Source organism: Tamandua tetradactyla, chromosome 3 (genome assembly GCF_023851605.1).
Source record: "Tamandua tetradactyla isolate mTamTet1 chromosome 3, mTamTet1.pri, whole genome shotgun sequence".
In the NCBI taxonomy this organism is placed as follows: Eukaryota; Metazoa; Chordata; class Mammalia; order Pilosa; family Myrmecophagidae; genus Tamandua; species Tamandua tetradactyla.
The window spans coordinates 200,557,921-200,572,924 of NC_135329.1; the positions used below are offsets into that span (position 1 = coordinate 200,557,921).

General features: G+C 39.1%; 1 protein-coding gene across 13 annotated transcripts in view; it reads right to left on the minus strand.

The window, feature by feature from the left end:
* Positions 1-15,004, minus strand: part of DOCK10 (dedicator of cytokinesis 10) — a 271,344-nt gene that overhangs the window by 38,917 nt on the left and 217,423 nt on the right. For all 13 annotated transcript variants that reach the window (XM_077155290.1, XM_077155289.1, XM_077155287.1 and 10 more), the window contains exons 27-33: positions 14,414-14,485; positions 9,965-10,111; positions 7,398-7,481; positions 5,003-5,099; positions 3,445-3,489; positions 1,270-1,445; positions 1,027-1,143 (exon numbers count right to left, since the gene is read on the minus strand). In XM_077155290.1, the coding sequence (XP_077011405.1) occupies positions 1,027-1,143; positions 1,270-1,445; positions 3,445-3,489; positions 5,003-5,099; positions 7,398-7,481; positions 9,965-10,111; positions 14,414-14,485 (738 nt within the window). The remainder of the gene's footprint in view (positions 1-1,026; positions 1,144-1,269; positions 1,446-3,444; positions 3,490-5,002; positions 5,100-7,397; positions 7,482-9,964; positions 10,112-14,413; positions 14,486-15,004) is intronic.

Genomic DNA, 15,004 nt, shown 5'->3' on the forward strand with positions numbered 1-15,004 from the left:
TCTGCCAAAGTAGACAGTGAAAACGAAGAGAGTCAAAACCATCCTTTTACTCACTATTTGATTCCTTATGTGATTTTTTTTTACAATTTAGTAGAAACTATCTTTTAGATATAGACTAAATGGCTAGGATGGTTATTGATACATTCATGAGTTATATATTAGGATATATTCATCTATTAATATTATTATGGGTTATATTAGGTATATTCATATTACTAACAACTACATTTTAAATGTTTCTTAGGTCCCAGGCTCTATGATAAGTATCTTCCATTGCACAATTTAAATAATCCTCACAGTAATCCTGTGATGCGGGTATTTTAACTTATATGTGAAAAGGAAATGGAGGCTGGGACAGGTTGGGTGAATTTATTCTAAAATCACACAAACAGTAACTGATAGGGCTGGGATTTGAAAAAGGACATCCTCCCCCCCCCAAAAAAAAAACACACAAAAAAAGCAATTCCAAAGGCATAGCTCCTGTTAGACAGTAACATTTTCCGTCGTTATTGGATTCAGCTGCATGTTCATTCATCTGGGATTTGCACACAAGCGATGGCTCGCGAGTGGGTTGTTACACAATCATTAGGAAGGCTCAGTAGAGGATGGGGCCAGAGGGCCATTCAGGGTGCTGGGACTGCAATGAGGCTTTTGGCTGTTCCAATACCAGGTGGGCACAAAGGTGATGTGGAAAGGTGGGAGGTGGGGGAAGGGATGCATACTGATGATGGGGCCACGTAAGCAACAGAGGAGCCTGGTAAAAACTGGAAAGAATTGGTAGACGGAGCAGAGAACAGAGGAAAATGAAAAAAAAAATGCTGAAGAGATGGGCTAGGTGGAAGGCTAACGGGTGAGCAATCCAGAACAAATGACGCTGGTGAAAACATCTCAAAATACCTTGCAAGAAGTGTTGTTTAATCTGTAGTCTGCTCACAATTGGGCAAAATGGTTAGCCAGGGCAAAAACAGAAAGAAGGCAAACTCTTTATGAAAATAAAATTTTGCAATGTTTTATTTGCAATGTTACCTGATTCGATGTATTGACTGTAAAAGGATACAGGTCCTTCAGGTAAATCCTTGGCATGTTGTCCAGAAGCATGCCATACAGAGGCATATATAAACTCGCTATCTGGGCTTGCTTTTCCTAGGGGAAAAGAGAGCCGAAAGAAATGACTCATATAAAAATCAATAGGTCTGTAGGTTTTCTATGCATTTAATGCAGTGAGCCATGAAACGGCGTTTAGGAAAGGGAGAAAGGGGGATCACTTACTGGTTCTCTGTATCGATCATCAACTGAATGCTTAGCCATTAGGTTTTTTAGGACGGCTAAAGCTAAGTGTCTGATATCTTGGTCCTCCTGCAAGGCAAAGCCAACTTCACGTAGCAGAATTCCGATTAAGAAGTGTTTGCGGCAAAATTCATTTGTGACTGAATACTCCGGCATATCTTTGCGGGGAAAGCAAAGAACTCCTGTTATTGAAACTAAAATGATCACTTTTTAATCAAGATTGATCAACCAACTACTATCAATCCTTTCCAGTACTCAGAGGGATTCAGCATTTCAGTCTTACTATAGAGATGAGTCCTATATTATGTCCTCAAGGACAGTAAGAGAGCAGATACGCAGTGTATATTGACAAATAATACAGCACAGCCAACTGTTAAATTCCATAGATGCAGCATACATGTGTAATTACAGGAGTTGAGAGGAGAACAGCATATTTTCTCTCTGGAGGAATCTGGAAATATTATTAGAAGGAATGTTTTGTGATGGGTCTTTGAGATGGGTAAGGCTGGGATTTGCAGAGATCTGTGGGAACAGATGGAGGCCATGAGGTGGGAACTGGAGGTGGGGAAGAAAAGGGATAGGGATTCTATGGCTCAAACTTCTGAAAGCACAGGTATATGGGGGCCTAGTAAATACTGAACAAAAAAGGAGTAGCGAGAATGAAGGCTTGGGAGTTAGGTTGGGGCTAGACGATGGAGGGACTTAAGTGTGATTTCCTTAACTGGTGGTTATGTCTTTCTACTATGCGCTCTTAATTCTGTAGGAAATGGAAGTCACTAATGGCTTTTGAGACCAGTGGCTCGATTAGATTTATGATTTATTAATTTATTAATATGACAGGAGGATATAAAGGGATTAGATTGTAGAGATATGTTGGGTGAGTGATACAGTGCAGTGCAGGAGGCTATGGCCCCTGTGCTGAGGGAGAAGGAACCCAGCAAAAGTAGAACTAGCAGGACAAGTGGGATGGAGGATGTGAGGGAGGAAGGACAGGGGAAACTCAAAGGAGGCTGTGAAAGTCTGACACTGAATAATGGAGAAGAGCATGCTCAAATGTTTAGTAATAACGGATTCATTCCAAATTGTTCCATGTGCTTCATAGGTACAACTGTTGGTAGTTAGCACCACCTCCCACTTACAGAACCTGTACCATGTGCCAATTCTGGGCGAAGCACCATATACGCATTATCCCATGTAATCCTCAGCCCCACCTGGAGGGTAGCCAGACTCGTATAATGAACTAGAATATTCCAGTTCAAAGCGGACCAGGAATAAGTGAAATATTTTGACTTTTTCTGTCCACGAAAATCTGATTGAATGTTCAGGAAATGTGCATTTCAGGAAACTAAGAAGGCACTGGTTTTTCTCAGTGAAAGACTGAGAGATATTGAGGGGCCAGAAATGGACACAAACTTTTAAATTTCCAATCAAGGGCCAGAGAAAAGTTTTTTCCAGACTATTTTAAGGAATTAGCTTAAAAAGAAGCCTTATATGACCCTAGTCACCTCAATCTTGAAAAGATAGTGAGTTATACGAACAGGGAAGTCATTCTATATATATATAGAGAGAATGTCTTCAAGGACAGGAAGAGAGCAGATATGCAGTTATATAAACAAATAATACAGCGTAACCAACTGTTGAATTCCATAAATCCAGCGTACATATGTAATTACTGGAGTTGAGAGGAGAACAATGTATTTTCTGATTTTGATATATATATATATATATATATATATATATATATATATATATATATATAAAACAGGGAATCAAACATATATATCAAAAAATATATATAATCAACATTTTGATATATATATATATAAAACAGGGAATTTTATTTATGACATACTCTAAGGAAATTTCAGATACTTTGGGAAATTGAAAAATATCAGGCATTGGAGAATAAAATATGAAGGAATTCAAGATAGGGAAATGTTAAATTATCTGTGATAAGAGAAAAATTCAGTCCAATTTTTGGATATTTTGATTATATAACATTAAATATATGGCTATTTATTAGCACCTGGAAATGGGAAATCTGTAGACATGGCTAGCATACCTCACTGGATTTCTCAGGGTCTCTATCACAATATTATCAAAGTACAACATGGCTATTCCTATTTAGATAATTTAATATATAATATCATTATTTACCTGATGCATGTAACTCTTGAGTTGATTCTGAAGGTGTCAAAGGATCTGGATTTAAATAAACAAAATGACTGGCTATAAGTATACTAAGACATGTACATATATTCATTAACTATGTGTAATTCATATTGGAAAGTTAAAATATATTGTTTTAAGATGTAAATGCCTCTCTCTACTATTGCTTTATCTTTCAAGAAGAATATCTTATGTTGTTTGTTTTCCTAAAATAGAATGTCGTGAACAGAATTACTTTAATTCTTAGCTTTCCATTTGAGCACCTATTTTTTCTATTAGAAATCTACTTATCATGAAATAAATATTTTTGTTTTAACTGTTTATATCAGATCCACAAAGAGAACATCAGGGCTTTCCCTCAGCAAATGACAAAGAACAGACAAGTGATATCAAAATGAACAAATGCAGATACTTCTCAGATATTTGAACAACTTTGGCCAGAACAAACCCGAAACATTTCATTGTTCAAAATAACATTTCTACTTTTTTTCTATAAAGGCATTTCGATTAAATGAGCTTCATAAATTGGAAAACATAGAATGATGCATATAGCTTATATTTAAGAATAAAATGGCAATGTATTTATAGGCGTGATAATTTACTCCCCTTTTCCCTCCCAAAATATTAGTGCCAGCTCTAATAGTACAAGGGGCCATTTACCATGTTAGTTTCTGCTTTTCATGAACAGCAAAACTGCTCCTCGTGAACAGCTTATTCAATACTTAGCAGTAAAGTACCTTAAGTTCCTAAATCATTCTAGAATTCTCTTTGTGGTTGATTTTTGCTTAGTTTCTGATATTTAGATGGGTGGTGCTCATTCTCTACCATGCTCTTCCTGGTTGTGTCTCTACCTGTCTGTCTGCTTATCTATCTGTCTGTCTACCTATCTATCATCTATCACAAAAGTAAGGAATGAAGTATTGTCTGTAAACTATTTGATAAGTAAACTATATCAAGTACGGTAAACAAAACGCGAAGCCATCCTCACCCACATACCCAACCCCTCCCTCTTTGGCTCAGAGGTATCAAGTACATACAAGATTGCATTCCCTCCCTCCCTCCCTTGCTTCCTTCTTTCTTTTCTTCCAAGGTATCAGTTTTCTTCGTACGACTCATTTTGAGGAACTACATTTTAACATAATTATGCACATTAATTGATCATTTTAAATGAATTTATACTCACAAATTCTTTCCTGGAATTATGTGTCTTAAAATCAAAGGAAAGCTGCCTTTTGAAACCATATGGTGAAAGACAGTATAGATTTAGGTTAAAACTATTTGACTTGCCATGGCCAAATTGTATAATTTTGTTGGCTTTTTCTTAAATGAAAAGAAAAACACAGACAAAAATTGAAAAAAAGTAGAGCCGCATTAAATACGAATGACTTCTGCATTTTTAACTGGTTGTCTGAGTCTGAAGCTCATGTGGCAACTTCAGACAAAACTGTGGCTGAGGAAAAAGTCCAAAAACAACAAACTGGCAAAAGGCAAAACAGAGAGAAGTGTTCATTTTGTGGAGACGGATGACAGTTCTGAGAATTATTACCTGGAATGTTTGCTGATCTTATGGGGAGACACAAAGGAATAAAGTGTTCGTGCTGACACACTTCTTGAAGAAAATCAAATTTATACTGGCATAAAGTCTGAAAAAGAGGCAAACAGAATGACTATTATTTCAAATTCACAAGAGTGAATAAAAACAAGAACTGAGTACTTGAATCTTATGCCTAAAAAGAAGATGTAATGACTCGTTGTATGACCATGAAATAATAGTTACATTTAAGGGTTTTCGCCCCGAAAAGTGGGAAATGTAGTTAGGCTCCCTACTTTTGGAAACCAGTCAAGGCCTCCTCGGAAAATGACCCCCCATTTGTACCTACACTGAGCTGCTCTGAGACATGATCCTCCCTAGTCACACCTTTCACTTTTCGCTTATCTCATGGCACACTTACTCTGAGATAAATGCTGCCTTGGCATAGATACAAAGATCTAGATTTCTGCTCAGATCATAAATTAAACCATGACATTCAGCTCCTAGGAGCCAGAGCTAAGGAAGACGATGGTGCAGAGAATCCAAAACTGTAGCCATCTCTATACTTTTTCTCGGAGTGCATTGTTTAATTCACCTCTTCTTCCCGGCCCTTCCTAACAAGTCTATCTTTTCAGTAGTGTTTGGATAAGGACAGTGTGAAATGGAGTCACATATCATCTCAGATAACTGTAATACGTGTCAAGAACAACAACAGAAATAGGAACAATTAGCACGTTTAAAAGTTTTCTATTTGCATTGTCATGCACACTAAGTAATCATTTTTAAAGACTGTTAGAGTATCTTCATTTTATTAACTAGTATCAGCTAATCAAATAAAAATATATTCCATTTGCCCAGATCATTTAGAATTGCATTTTTTTTTTTAACTTCAGTGAATGATTTAAAATACTGCCATTTCAAACAAGGGGAGTATTTGACTCAACCCTTTGTCCATAAAAGTGAGCAGGAGCATAATTAAATTACATGTTAAATTAAAAACTACTTTTAATTAATTAGCTTCATTATTTAAGTTTAATTATTCTTCATTAAGAATATTATAACTGCTTGGTCTTAGGAATAAATAACGTTAAGTCTACTATAATTATATCTAAATTGATAAATCTGTTAATTTCATGCTAAGTAGGAGCATTAAGGAATGCTTTCAGAAGGAAATATTTAGAGTGAGAACTGGATTCTTAAATAAAGCCAAATGACATTTAGACATATAATTCTTCTGATGAAAAGTGAATCTCCACTGCTCTAAAAATGTCCAGACTCCTAAGCATGACATAAAAGACATTATTTATTCTGGCTTCTTGACATCTATTATTTTTTCCCAATACCAGTTCCCCTACCACCCAGATGATGCCTTTTGGGGACTTATCTCCTGCCCAGTGGATAAAGCTTAAAGGGGACTATGCATTCAAGAGCCCTGACCTCCCTCCTTAAAAGGTAGGCACGCGACCAAAGCCAGGCCAGTCACACATGTCATTTGTGGAATGTAAGCAGAGTGTTAGGAGATGGTAAATGGTTCCTTTCACTCATTTAAGCAGCAGCAGCACCAACCCCTGGCCGAACTTTTCCTTCTTTGTGATTATTCTTGTGCTCTGGAAATGCTTTGACCCCTGCTCTATTCCAAGTCTGGCTCTAATGCTGTTCCATCAATGTTACTTACGCCCAAAACCCATCCGACAAATTCTCTCCTGTCAAACTGGAGTCAGTTTCTGTTGCTTGCAACCCAAAGAACACAAACTGATGTACACAAGCTTTATGATCTGGCTCATTCCCAGTCTTTTTCTGCACTAGGTCTCCTCCAACATATGTCCTACTGTCACCCAGTGGTTCTCAAACTTGAGAGTGCAGAAGGATCACCTGAAAGTCTTGTTAAATGCAGATTTCGGGGCCCCACTCCCAGCTGAAGTTCCCCGGTTGAAGTTGCTGTGCTGTTCCGGGAGCACACGTTGAGAACCACTGCTGTAGAGTCATCATTCTCTCCGCACCCTTCCCACTCGTACCTCCTGCCTGGGTAGGGGAACCAACCGTCCTGGTGTGCCCGGAACACTGGAAAGCGCTTCCCAGGAAATGGGACATTCAGTGTGAAAACCAAGACAGCGCTGGGCAAATGGGACTCCAAGAATTGCAACTAAAAAGAGTAACTCCTTTCACCACCCATAGGAAGTAGAAACAAAAATATGGACACATTTGTTTCACACTCTTTTATCTCCCATTGAAGAAGGAATTCGAAGACTTATTCATAGATGAAACATTCTAAAAGATTGGCCTCAAAATTATTATTTTTTGATATTCAAAACAGATGGGTTAATTTTTTAGGTAGACTCATACAGAGACCAGTTTATTCATTCAGAATGTCATAGTTGAGAAAAGAATTACTCATGTACATGTTTCTTACCCTGAGATCGCCGGAGGAGAACATGCTGATGTAATTGTTAACCATCCGAAACACAAATCCTCGGTCCATAAATGTAAAGCAGCGCTAAAAGAAGGGAAAATTCTGACTTCAAACATTTTTCACTTCAAGAATAATGGAAGATTTTAGAAGTCAAGTAACATTTAATTAAATGTGATATGCAGTAAGTATTGCAAAATCTTTAGAATATGTTTAAGACTTCATCCAGACATGACAACTAATTATAACTGCTGAATATAGTATACAACTCTGAATGTTAACAAACATATTTAGTATATTAATTTTTATAAAACATCACTTGGGACTTGTTAAGCAAATATTACAGCCTTTCTTCCTCATATAGAAAGGTTTCCCTTTTTCTTGTGTATTTCTTTTAGCCATTTAGTTACCATTTAATTTAATTTTTTTTTTTTTAGTAACTGATTTCATGCTTCCTGGTGTTCAGATCTTTTGTGCTACAACACTGGGTAGGAACTGAGGTGGTAGAGGTGGGTCAGAAAACCCTTTTAAATCTGCCTGGCCTCCTTGAATAATGTAGCTCTTCTCCTGCACAGCCAAGGCATCTTGAATTTGAAGAGTGAAGAAAGGAAATGCTGAGAATTTTATCAGTGAGTTGCTTGCTATTTCCTTTATTCTGTCATTAAAGTCTCTCAATTTTAATGTGTCAAGTCTTAAATACTAGGTAGATTTGGAGGAAACAGACAAGCATTCCTGGTTGGCATAGCCCTTGCTCTTTCTCTTTCCAAAGGCTGGATGGCAATGGCAACTGTAACCAAGTTACAACGGCCAACGACTGCAGGGGACAGGTGTGGAGTAGGAGGCATGGGTCATACCTGTTGATGCAGATTGCCTTGTGGCTCATCCCAGGGTGCAAGTTTCACTCTATCCATCTATGCATGCATGAACACAGAAACTACCTGAGAAAATTTTGGCAGCAAATGTAGGTGGAATGCTTCATTATTGTCCAACCTTCCATTATCAACCACTGCAATGTTTTGCATTTTTTAAATCTCACCTCAATTTTATTCACAACTCTCTCAGAGAGGACTGGAAATAACATCTTCCTACAGTTAGTCTATCAAGTAGAAATTCTCCCATAAAAGTATGACCACGTGTAAACAAGTGCTGTTTTCTCTAATGATGTTCTTTTAATGGTTAGGTCATTTATAATTTTGTTTTGTTTTTCTCTTCCATTTTTCTTCTCTCTGCTTTGTTAATTTTAGAGTGTATGTACCTATTCATTACTGGGTTAGCAGACTGCCTCTCTTATATTTTCATTTTTAGTATGAATTTTAGTTCTTTCAGGAACTATCCATTCAGTAAAATGTAAATGGCTTCTGTGTCCTCCCTTCTCCCAACAGAACAGTGGGGAGAGAAGGACACAATCATAATAGGCTCAGGAGTTGTAGAACAATAAAGGCAGGCAGAGCTAGATGGCCTTTTGTGCCTTCTGCCCTGTGATGGATCTGGCTGGGGTGTCAGATTCTTCCAGGCCATCAAAAGGTAACTCTGACTGCAGGAGAAAGCCCCCATTGGGCTACCTCAGGGTGTGCCCTGCATGAAGAGCTCTCTCCAGAAGACCTCTCTTCTCTCCTTCCTGTTGGGAAAGGGCACTGGGTCTCACCTTGCAGACAGAAAGAGACCAGCCAGCACATTTGTCGGTTCTAGAAACTTCCCAAGAAACAGTAGGAGAAAAAGAACCTTGGGGGAAGCCTCTGGAGATGACATGAAAGACCTCTGACTCAACAAAGGAACGGCTGGCGGGTCCTGTCTGTAAACCTGTCCAGGGTAAGAGACAGCAATTGCCACTTCCCCAGATTTATTTGCACACCCACTCAATATTTTCTGGTGTCTAACACAAAAAGACAAGTAAAGTGGCTTGATCGAGGTTGCAGTAATAATAGTTGGACAAAAAAAAAGAAAAACAGTATTTTTCTGGTGGAGTGTATTATTTGTCAAATGAATCTACATGTTGGCTTCTTCCTGACTTTCAATACAAATGTATGCAAAGAAACATAACTAATCTCCATTTATATCCAGTTTGGTAAGTTGTTTTTCAATATTTTAATTGCAAATTTTATTTTCAAGGGATCAGCATATGATCTTTTCATCATGTGAAAAGGAGCCTGGAGATGATATAATTACAAAAATATTAAATTCCCAAAGGTTTATTCAGCATCTTGCTAGAGCTATAGCCAATCTAGAACATCACTTCAAGGACAGAAGTGCCTGAGAGAATATTATTCCAGAGCAGCTTCTCCTTTAAAAATTTCATTTCTCTCTTTAAAAATATTTGGAAGTACTATGATTTGTGGCAACACTCAAACTGTCACTTTTATTTAACATTGGTCCTTCTTCAATGAGACTCCAAAGTGGAAGAAAAACTACAAAGTATTTCAAGCATGAAAGATATATAGGTGAAAGTATTCATCTAATAGTTCTGGTTTTGACCCTTCATTATAAATGAGATGTGAATTGATGAAGATTTAGAATATCTCACACCCACCACCCTGGGGGCTTGAGCAGCACTGGGACTCCCGCGACTGTACCTTAAGGAATCTGGCAACGCTCTGGTTCGCCCTTCTTGTTTCTTCAAGTGCCTCTTTGTATTTCCAAATCACATGGTCAGAGAAGACCATCACAAGGGTGTCCACTTCATTTTGGTAAGAGTCTGGAAATCTTTGAGCACGGGAAAGCTAAGGAAAGAACGGATTGCTTCTTCACAATGTGGCATGTGGAATACAAATCTTGGTTGGGGAAAACCAAACAACTAGAAGACTTACTTCATTGCATACACTGTCAAATAAAACCCGAGTCCTTTTGAAAATCCAAAAGCAGTAATAAAACAGAAGCTGAAGTTACAGAAGTTGAATGAATAAATAGAAAATTAGCAGTGGAATGCTGGAGCTGGTTTGCATGTGCTTTTATTATTTTTTTAAACCAGTTTACAGGGACACCATGTATAGGTATTATGAGTATCTAATGGTCATGATTTGCATATGTTAAAAGTTTATTGTTGGAATCAAATCAAATTAACAAATAAACCTGACCAGTTTAACAGTATACATCATTTAAAAAATTCTTCCCCATACTGCTTTGACAACAAGAATAAACAGTTCACCTACAGGAAAGCAATAATTGCTTTTTAAGTAATCAGTCACTTTTTAAATTATTTTTTAAATCTTAGTCCTCTGTTATCTACTGAACACGTCAGTGTCTACATTTCCATCACATGTACACAGATTAATAGCTTGGGTTTTGATATACCCTCTGCTCTTCCCTCTTTTCTTCCATTCCTACTCCCAACCGAAAGGTTATGTTATATGATAAATAAGTGAATAATATTTTTAACTGTTCCTCTCTTCTCTGTAAGTAAATTCCAAAGGCTCATGGTGGGAGAACTTCTGGACTGGGGATCACGGGCTTTCTGTCTTAAGCCAGGAGAGGAAGGGAAGTGAGAGGACAGCATGACCCCTAAGCTGCTGAGCTGGGACAGGGAAAAGACCCTGGGGTATGGCGGGGCAAAAGCCAGGAGGCCGAGAACACATGAGCTGAATTTCAGGCATCTGAGAGTTTTGTCAAGAACAAGGAGGATAAAGGTGAGCAAAAGGCTGAGCTGGTACAGTTGACTATTTTGCTCCAAAAAAGGAGCACTGAGAAGATCTTCAGCTGTTCCCAGGAAACAGGAACTTGCCTGCATTGCAAAAGCAGGTGTCACAGGAGGTGCTGTCCACCCAACTGCACAGCACCCCTCAGATGACCAGGCATCTCGCCTGACCCCCTCAAATCTACCACACTTCCTTCTTGGTGGTTAAAACTGAATGGCAGAGAAAATCATTCACCTCACAATTAAAAATAAAATAAAATAAAATAAAACGCAAACTGCTTGGGAGACATTTAATGTGAGTACCTTTGAGTCAGATGATGACAACAGATCTTTTCCAACCATGATAGGTTGAGATGGAGTGTGGCAGTTGCTACTAAAGATGAAAGGAATATGGAATCAGTGCTGACACACTGTGAAGACATAACAATGCTCTCTATGATCAGCTCATTTCTTCTTTGACCATTCACAGGGTGTTTCATGACCTGGCTGTTTGAGCAGATGCATACTGGTGGGAACTGGGGAGGATTTTACTTCCATTCATTCTTTTTACACCTGAGGAAACTGACCCTGAGATGTTAAGTATCGTCTTTATCATCTATCGAGTTTGTGGCAGAACAAGGATTCCATACGTGAGGTGCCTGACTCCAAGATAGTTTACTGACAGAGAGATGTGAATCATTCTGATTTTGTATTATATTTTTCCCTTCCTCCAAGACAGGAGGCTCTTATCTCCTGCAGTAGGAGAGCATGCACAGCTAAAGAGCAAATATAGAACTTGACAGTTAAGAGTTATGGAACACCAGAGAAGAGTAAATGTCCAGTTAGGGCAGGTGTGTTTCTGCTAGTGTCAGGGCTTTTTCTGGGAAAACCTGAGGCCTGGAAGTATGGGTGGGCATCTGAGTGAATTCCCCAAGGATGGTGGCTGTGTCGACTTCCCTAAGCCCTCAGAGTTGATAGAAGTGTCCTCACATCCCTCTTAAGAGTTAGCACTTATCCCATGTGGGAAGACACTGCATATGCCTCTCTCTGCAAGGCAATAGGTAAACCCTTCAAGAGCCGTCCCCCCTTTTCTCTTAATGTTCAGAACAATAACTGCAGCTAAATCCCAGCAGAACCCAACTGGGAATTTGCTGGGATAAAAAGGTAGGGAGAGAATACACTCAAAGGAATTTCAAGGATTAGCTAGCATGTACCAGCAGCAGCAAAGGGAATACTTCTGATTTTGCGGGGGCTTGATCAAGGCAGTCCAAATGTAAAAGAGAACAAGTCAGAATTCATTGATATGGGGACCCTATCAGGACATGGGATTTAACAAGACCTCAGGGAATGGGCAACTTACTGCTAGGGTCGCTCTTGGGAGCCTGGAGATGGCCAACTTCAAGTAGACTGAAAATGCCCTCATGGCCCTGGCAGGTGATAGGGGCAGAAATATAGAAGCTGAGGGAAGTGATATGTAGGAACGGATAGATTAAGACCATAGGACCCAGCAGTATATTCCATGGGAAGGCTTGGAGACACATCATTCACCAAGGCCAAGGTGAGTGGGGAACAGGATCACTAAGAAGTTCAGTGGTGTGTCTGAACACAGAGTCACAGAGATGGGTCATTAACAGCCACAGGGATGCTGAGCCCCCAGAATAACAGAGGCCATGTGGTAGCACTTAATCTCCAGAAGCCAGGACTGCAGTTACCTTAGCAAATGGCAAAGGTGGAGAGGCAACCAAGAGAACTTGATGCTTAGGAGTCTTAGAGTCAGTTAATGACATGTGGCAACCCTAGGGGCAAAATGGACAGCAACCAACAATGGTACTGCTTAGTATCCACAGTAGAAAAGAAGGCAAGAATGGAGGAGAAAATGAAAAGTCATGATTCCTTGCTTTGCTCCTGGACCAGAGTCAATTTTTAGATATGGAACTCATTGACGGAAGACATGGCAGGGTCCTTAAAGCAAAGACCCTTTCAACACTGTGGTATGCACTACTGTAATCCAATCGGTCCTTCTCCTAAGGCTCTACAGCCATTTTCTCTAGTGAGTGAATAGTGGAGAAAGGGGAATACCAATACATTTAGAGGACTGTTGGGCATGAAGATATAAGGTGACATTGAAACCTGGAGACCAAAAGCATCATCATATTTATCCTGTTTGAGTGGGAATTTAAGGGAATTAAAAATCATGCCCTGGTTTTAGCTCTGATGACAGTGGGCTCCATAGATCCAAAGACCTACCAAATAATCATTCACTAAGTCCCAAATGCATACTTTGTACTGAATCACTGGTATGTGGAGTAACTCTGCTCTGGTGCTCGGCCAGCAGAATGTCAAAGTGGGGAAGGCTGAGTGGAAGCCTTTGACACTGCCCCATCCCCACCAAGAGAGTGAATGCAAATCACCATCCCTAGCCCGTGCAATATTGTTTTGATTTGCTCTCTCAGTGGGGCAGAGGTAGTATAAGAGGCTTCCCCTCGATCTTAACACAATGGGGGCAGAGAAAAATATGTGACTGTGTGCAACTCAGGTGATGCATTGGGTGCTGCTTGGTCCTCCTTACCCAGTTGTGCTTGTGACTGGTCACATGCAGCAAGGCTGGCCTGAGCAAGGTAGAGTTGCCAGATGCTGAGACACCTCTGGAATGAAGGTTTGGATCACTACCATATGAGTCACCAAGATCTTCAGAGATGATAGCTGAGAGTAAGGGGAATCAAGGAGATGACGAGCACTGGGCTGGGCTCTGAGAGCACATGCATGATGGGGGAGGCAGTGTTTACCCCTAGACTCCATCTTCTAAGTCTGTTAAGAAGAAAGCTCCATGGGAACTGTAGAGGAATTGATTCCTGAAAATATGCAATATGCAGTGTAAGGTGTGGCCTATGGCAACCCTAGGTATGTCTAGCTTAAATGTCTCTCCAAAAGAGAATCTACAGGGATGAGTAGAATTAGTGGCACACCTTTGGGATCCACTTAATCATTTGTGCCAAGGTTATGGTCTCCCTAAGCTGCTCCTATTTAGGGGTTCTATAGCCAGGTCATTTCTGCCCACGCAGGGTTGGTCTAATAAATGAGTCTCTGCTCTCAGGCTGCCCATAGGCTCAGCTGACACTCACTATGAGGTCTTTCTAGCCAATATTTCTTCCTACCCCATCACCCTCCACAGGTGTTGGACCTGCCTATTCCTTTCTCTTGCTCTTTTTATCCTTCCCAGGCATCTTCTCCAATAAATCTTTGGCACTTCTAATTTTATCCTGGCATCTGCTTCTGTCACACATGATCATTTCTCCTACTTAAAAAACAATTAACATAAATTGCTAAGGTTTACAAAGCAAATAAAAATGGAACAAATGAGCATATTCGTCAGCATAATTGTAGGATAATGTCATATTACCTATGGTCTTACCTGAATTTTATTTGTGTCAATCAAGTGCTGTGCCATTGATTTTAGGATAATTGCAAAGAAGAACCAAGAATGCTGTTATGAAAGAATGACAATCAAAAATTTATTATGCTATTATAAAATGATAATTCTATTTTTTATAATATGTAATATTATGTTTATCGTAAAACACATGTTTTGAAAGTAAATTCATCAGAACTATTCTTCACTATGTTGGGACGGTCTTTATCAGAATTCTAATGGTAAAAGTAAATATCAGATACTACATTTCCTCAACTATCTTAAAAAATGTTTAATCTAAAACCAGATTTCAGCCTACTTGACAAGGTTGATTCATGTTAAGTCCTCTGGAGACAGCAGTCTCATGAAATACTTATTCACTTAGTTAAATGAAATTAAATAGAACTTTTTATATAGAAATTTATCATAACAGACCCTTGACATTTCCAGGGCTAGGGATAAGAGTACAAACGGGGCTACATGTCCAAATAATTAAAAATTGGAAGTCAAGCTTACAAGCTGCAAATAAAATATGTTCTATCCTCCTACCTTGATAAATATAACTTCACAACCACTCAGAAATTCTACCAGAAT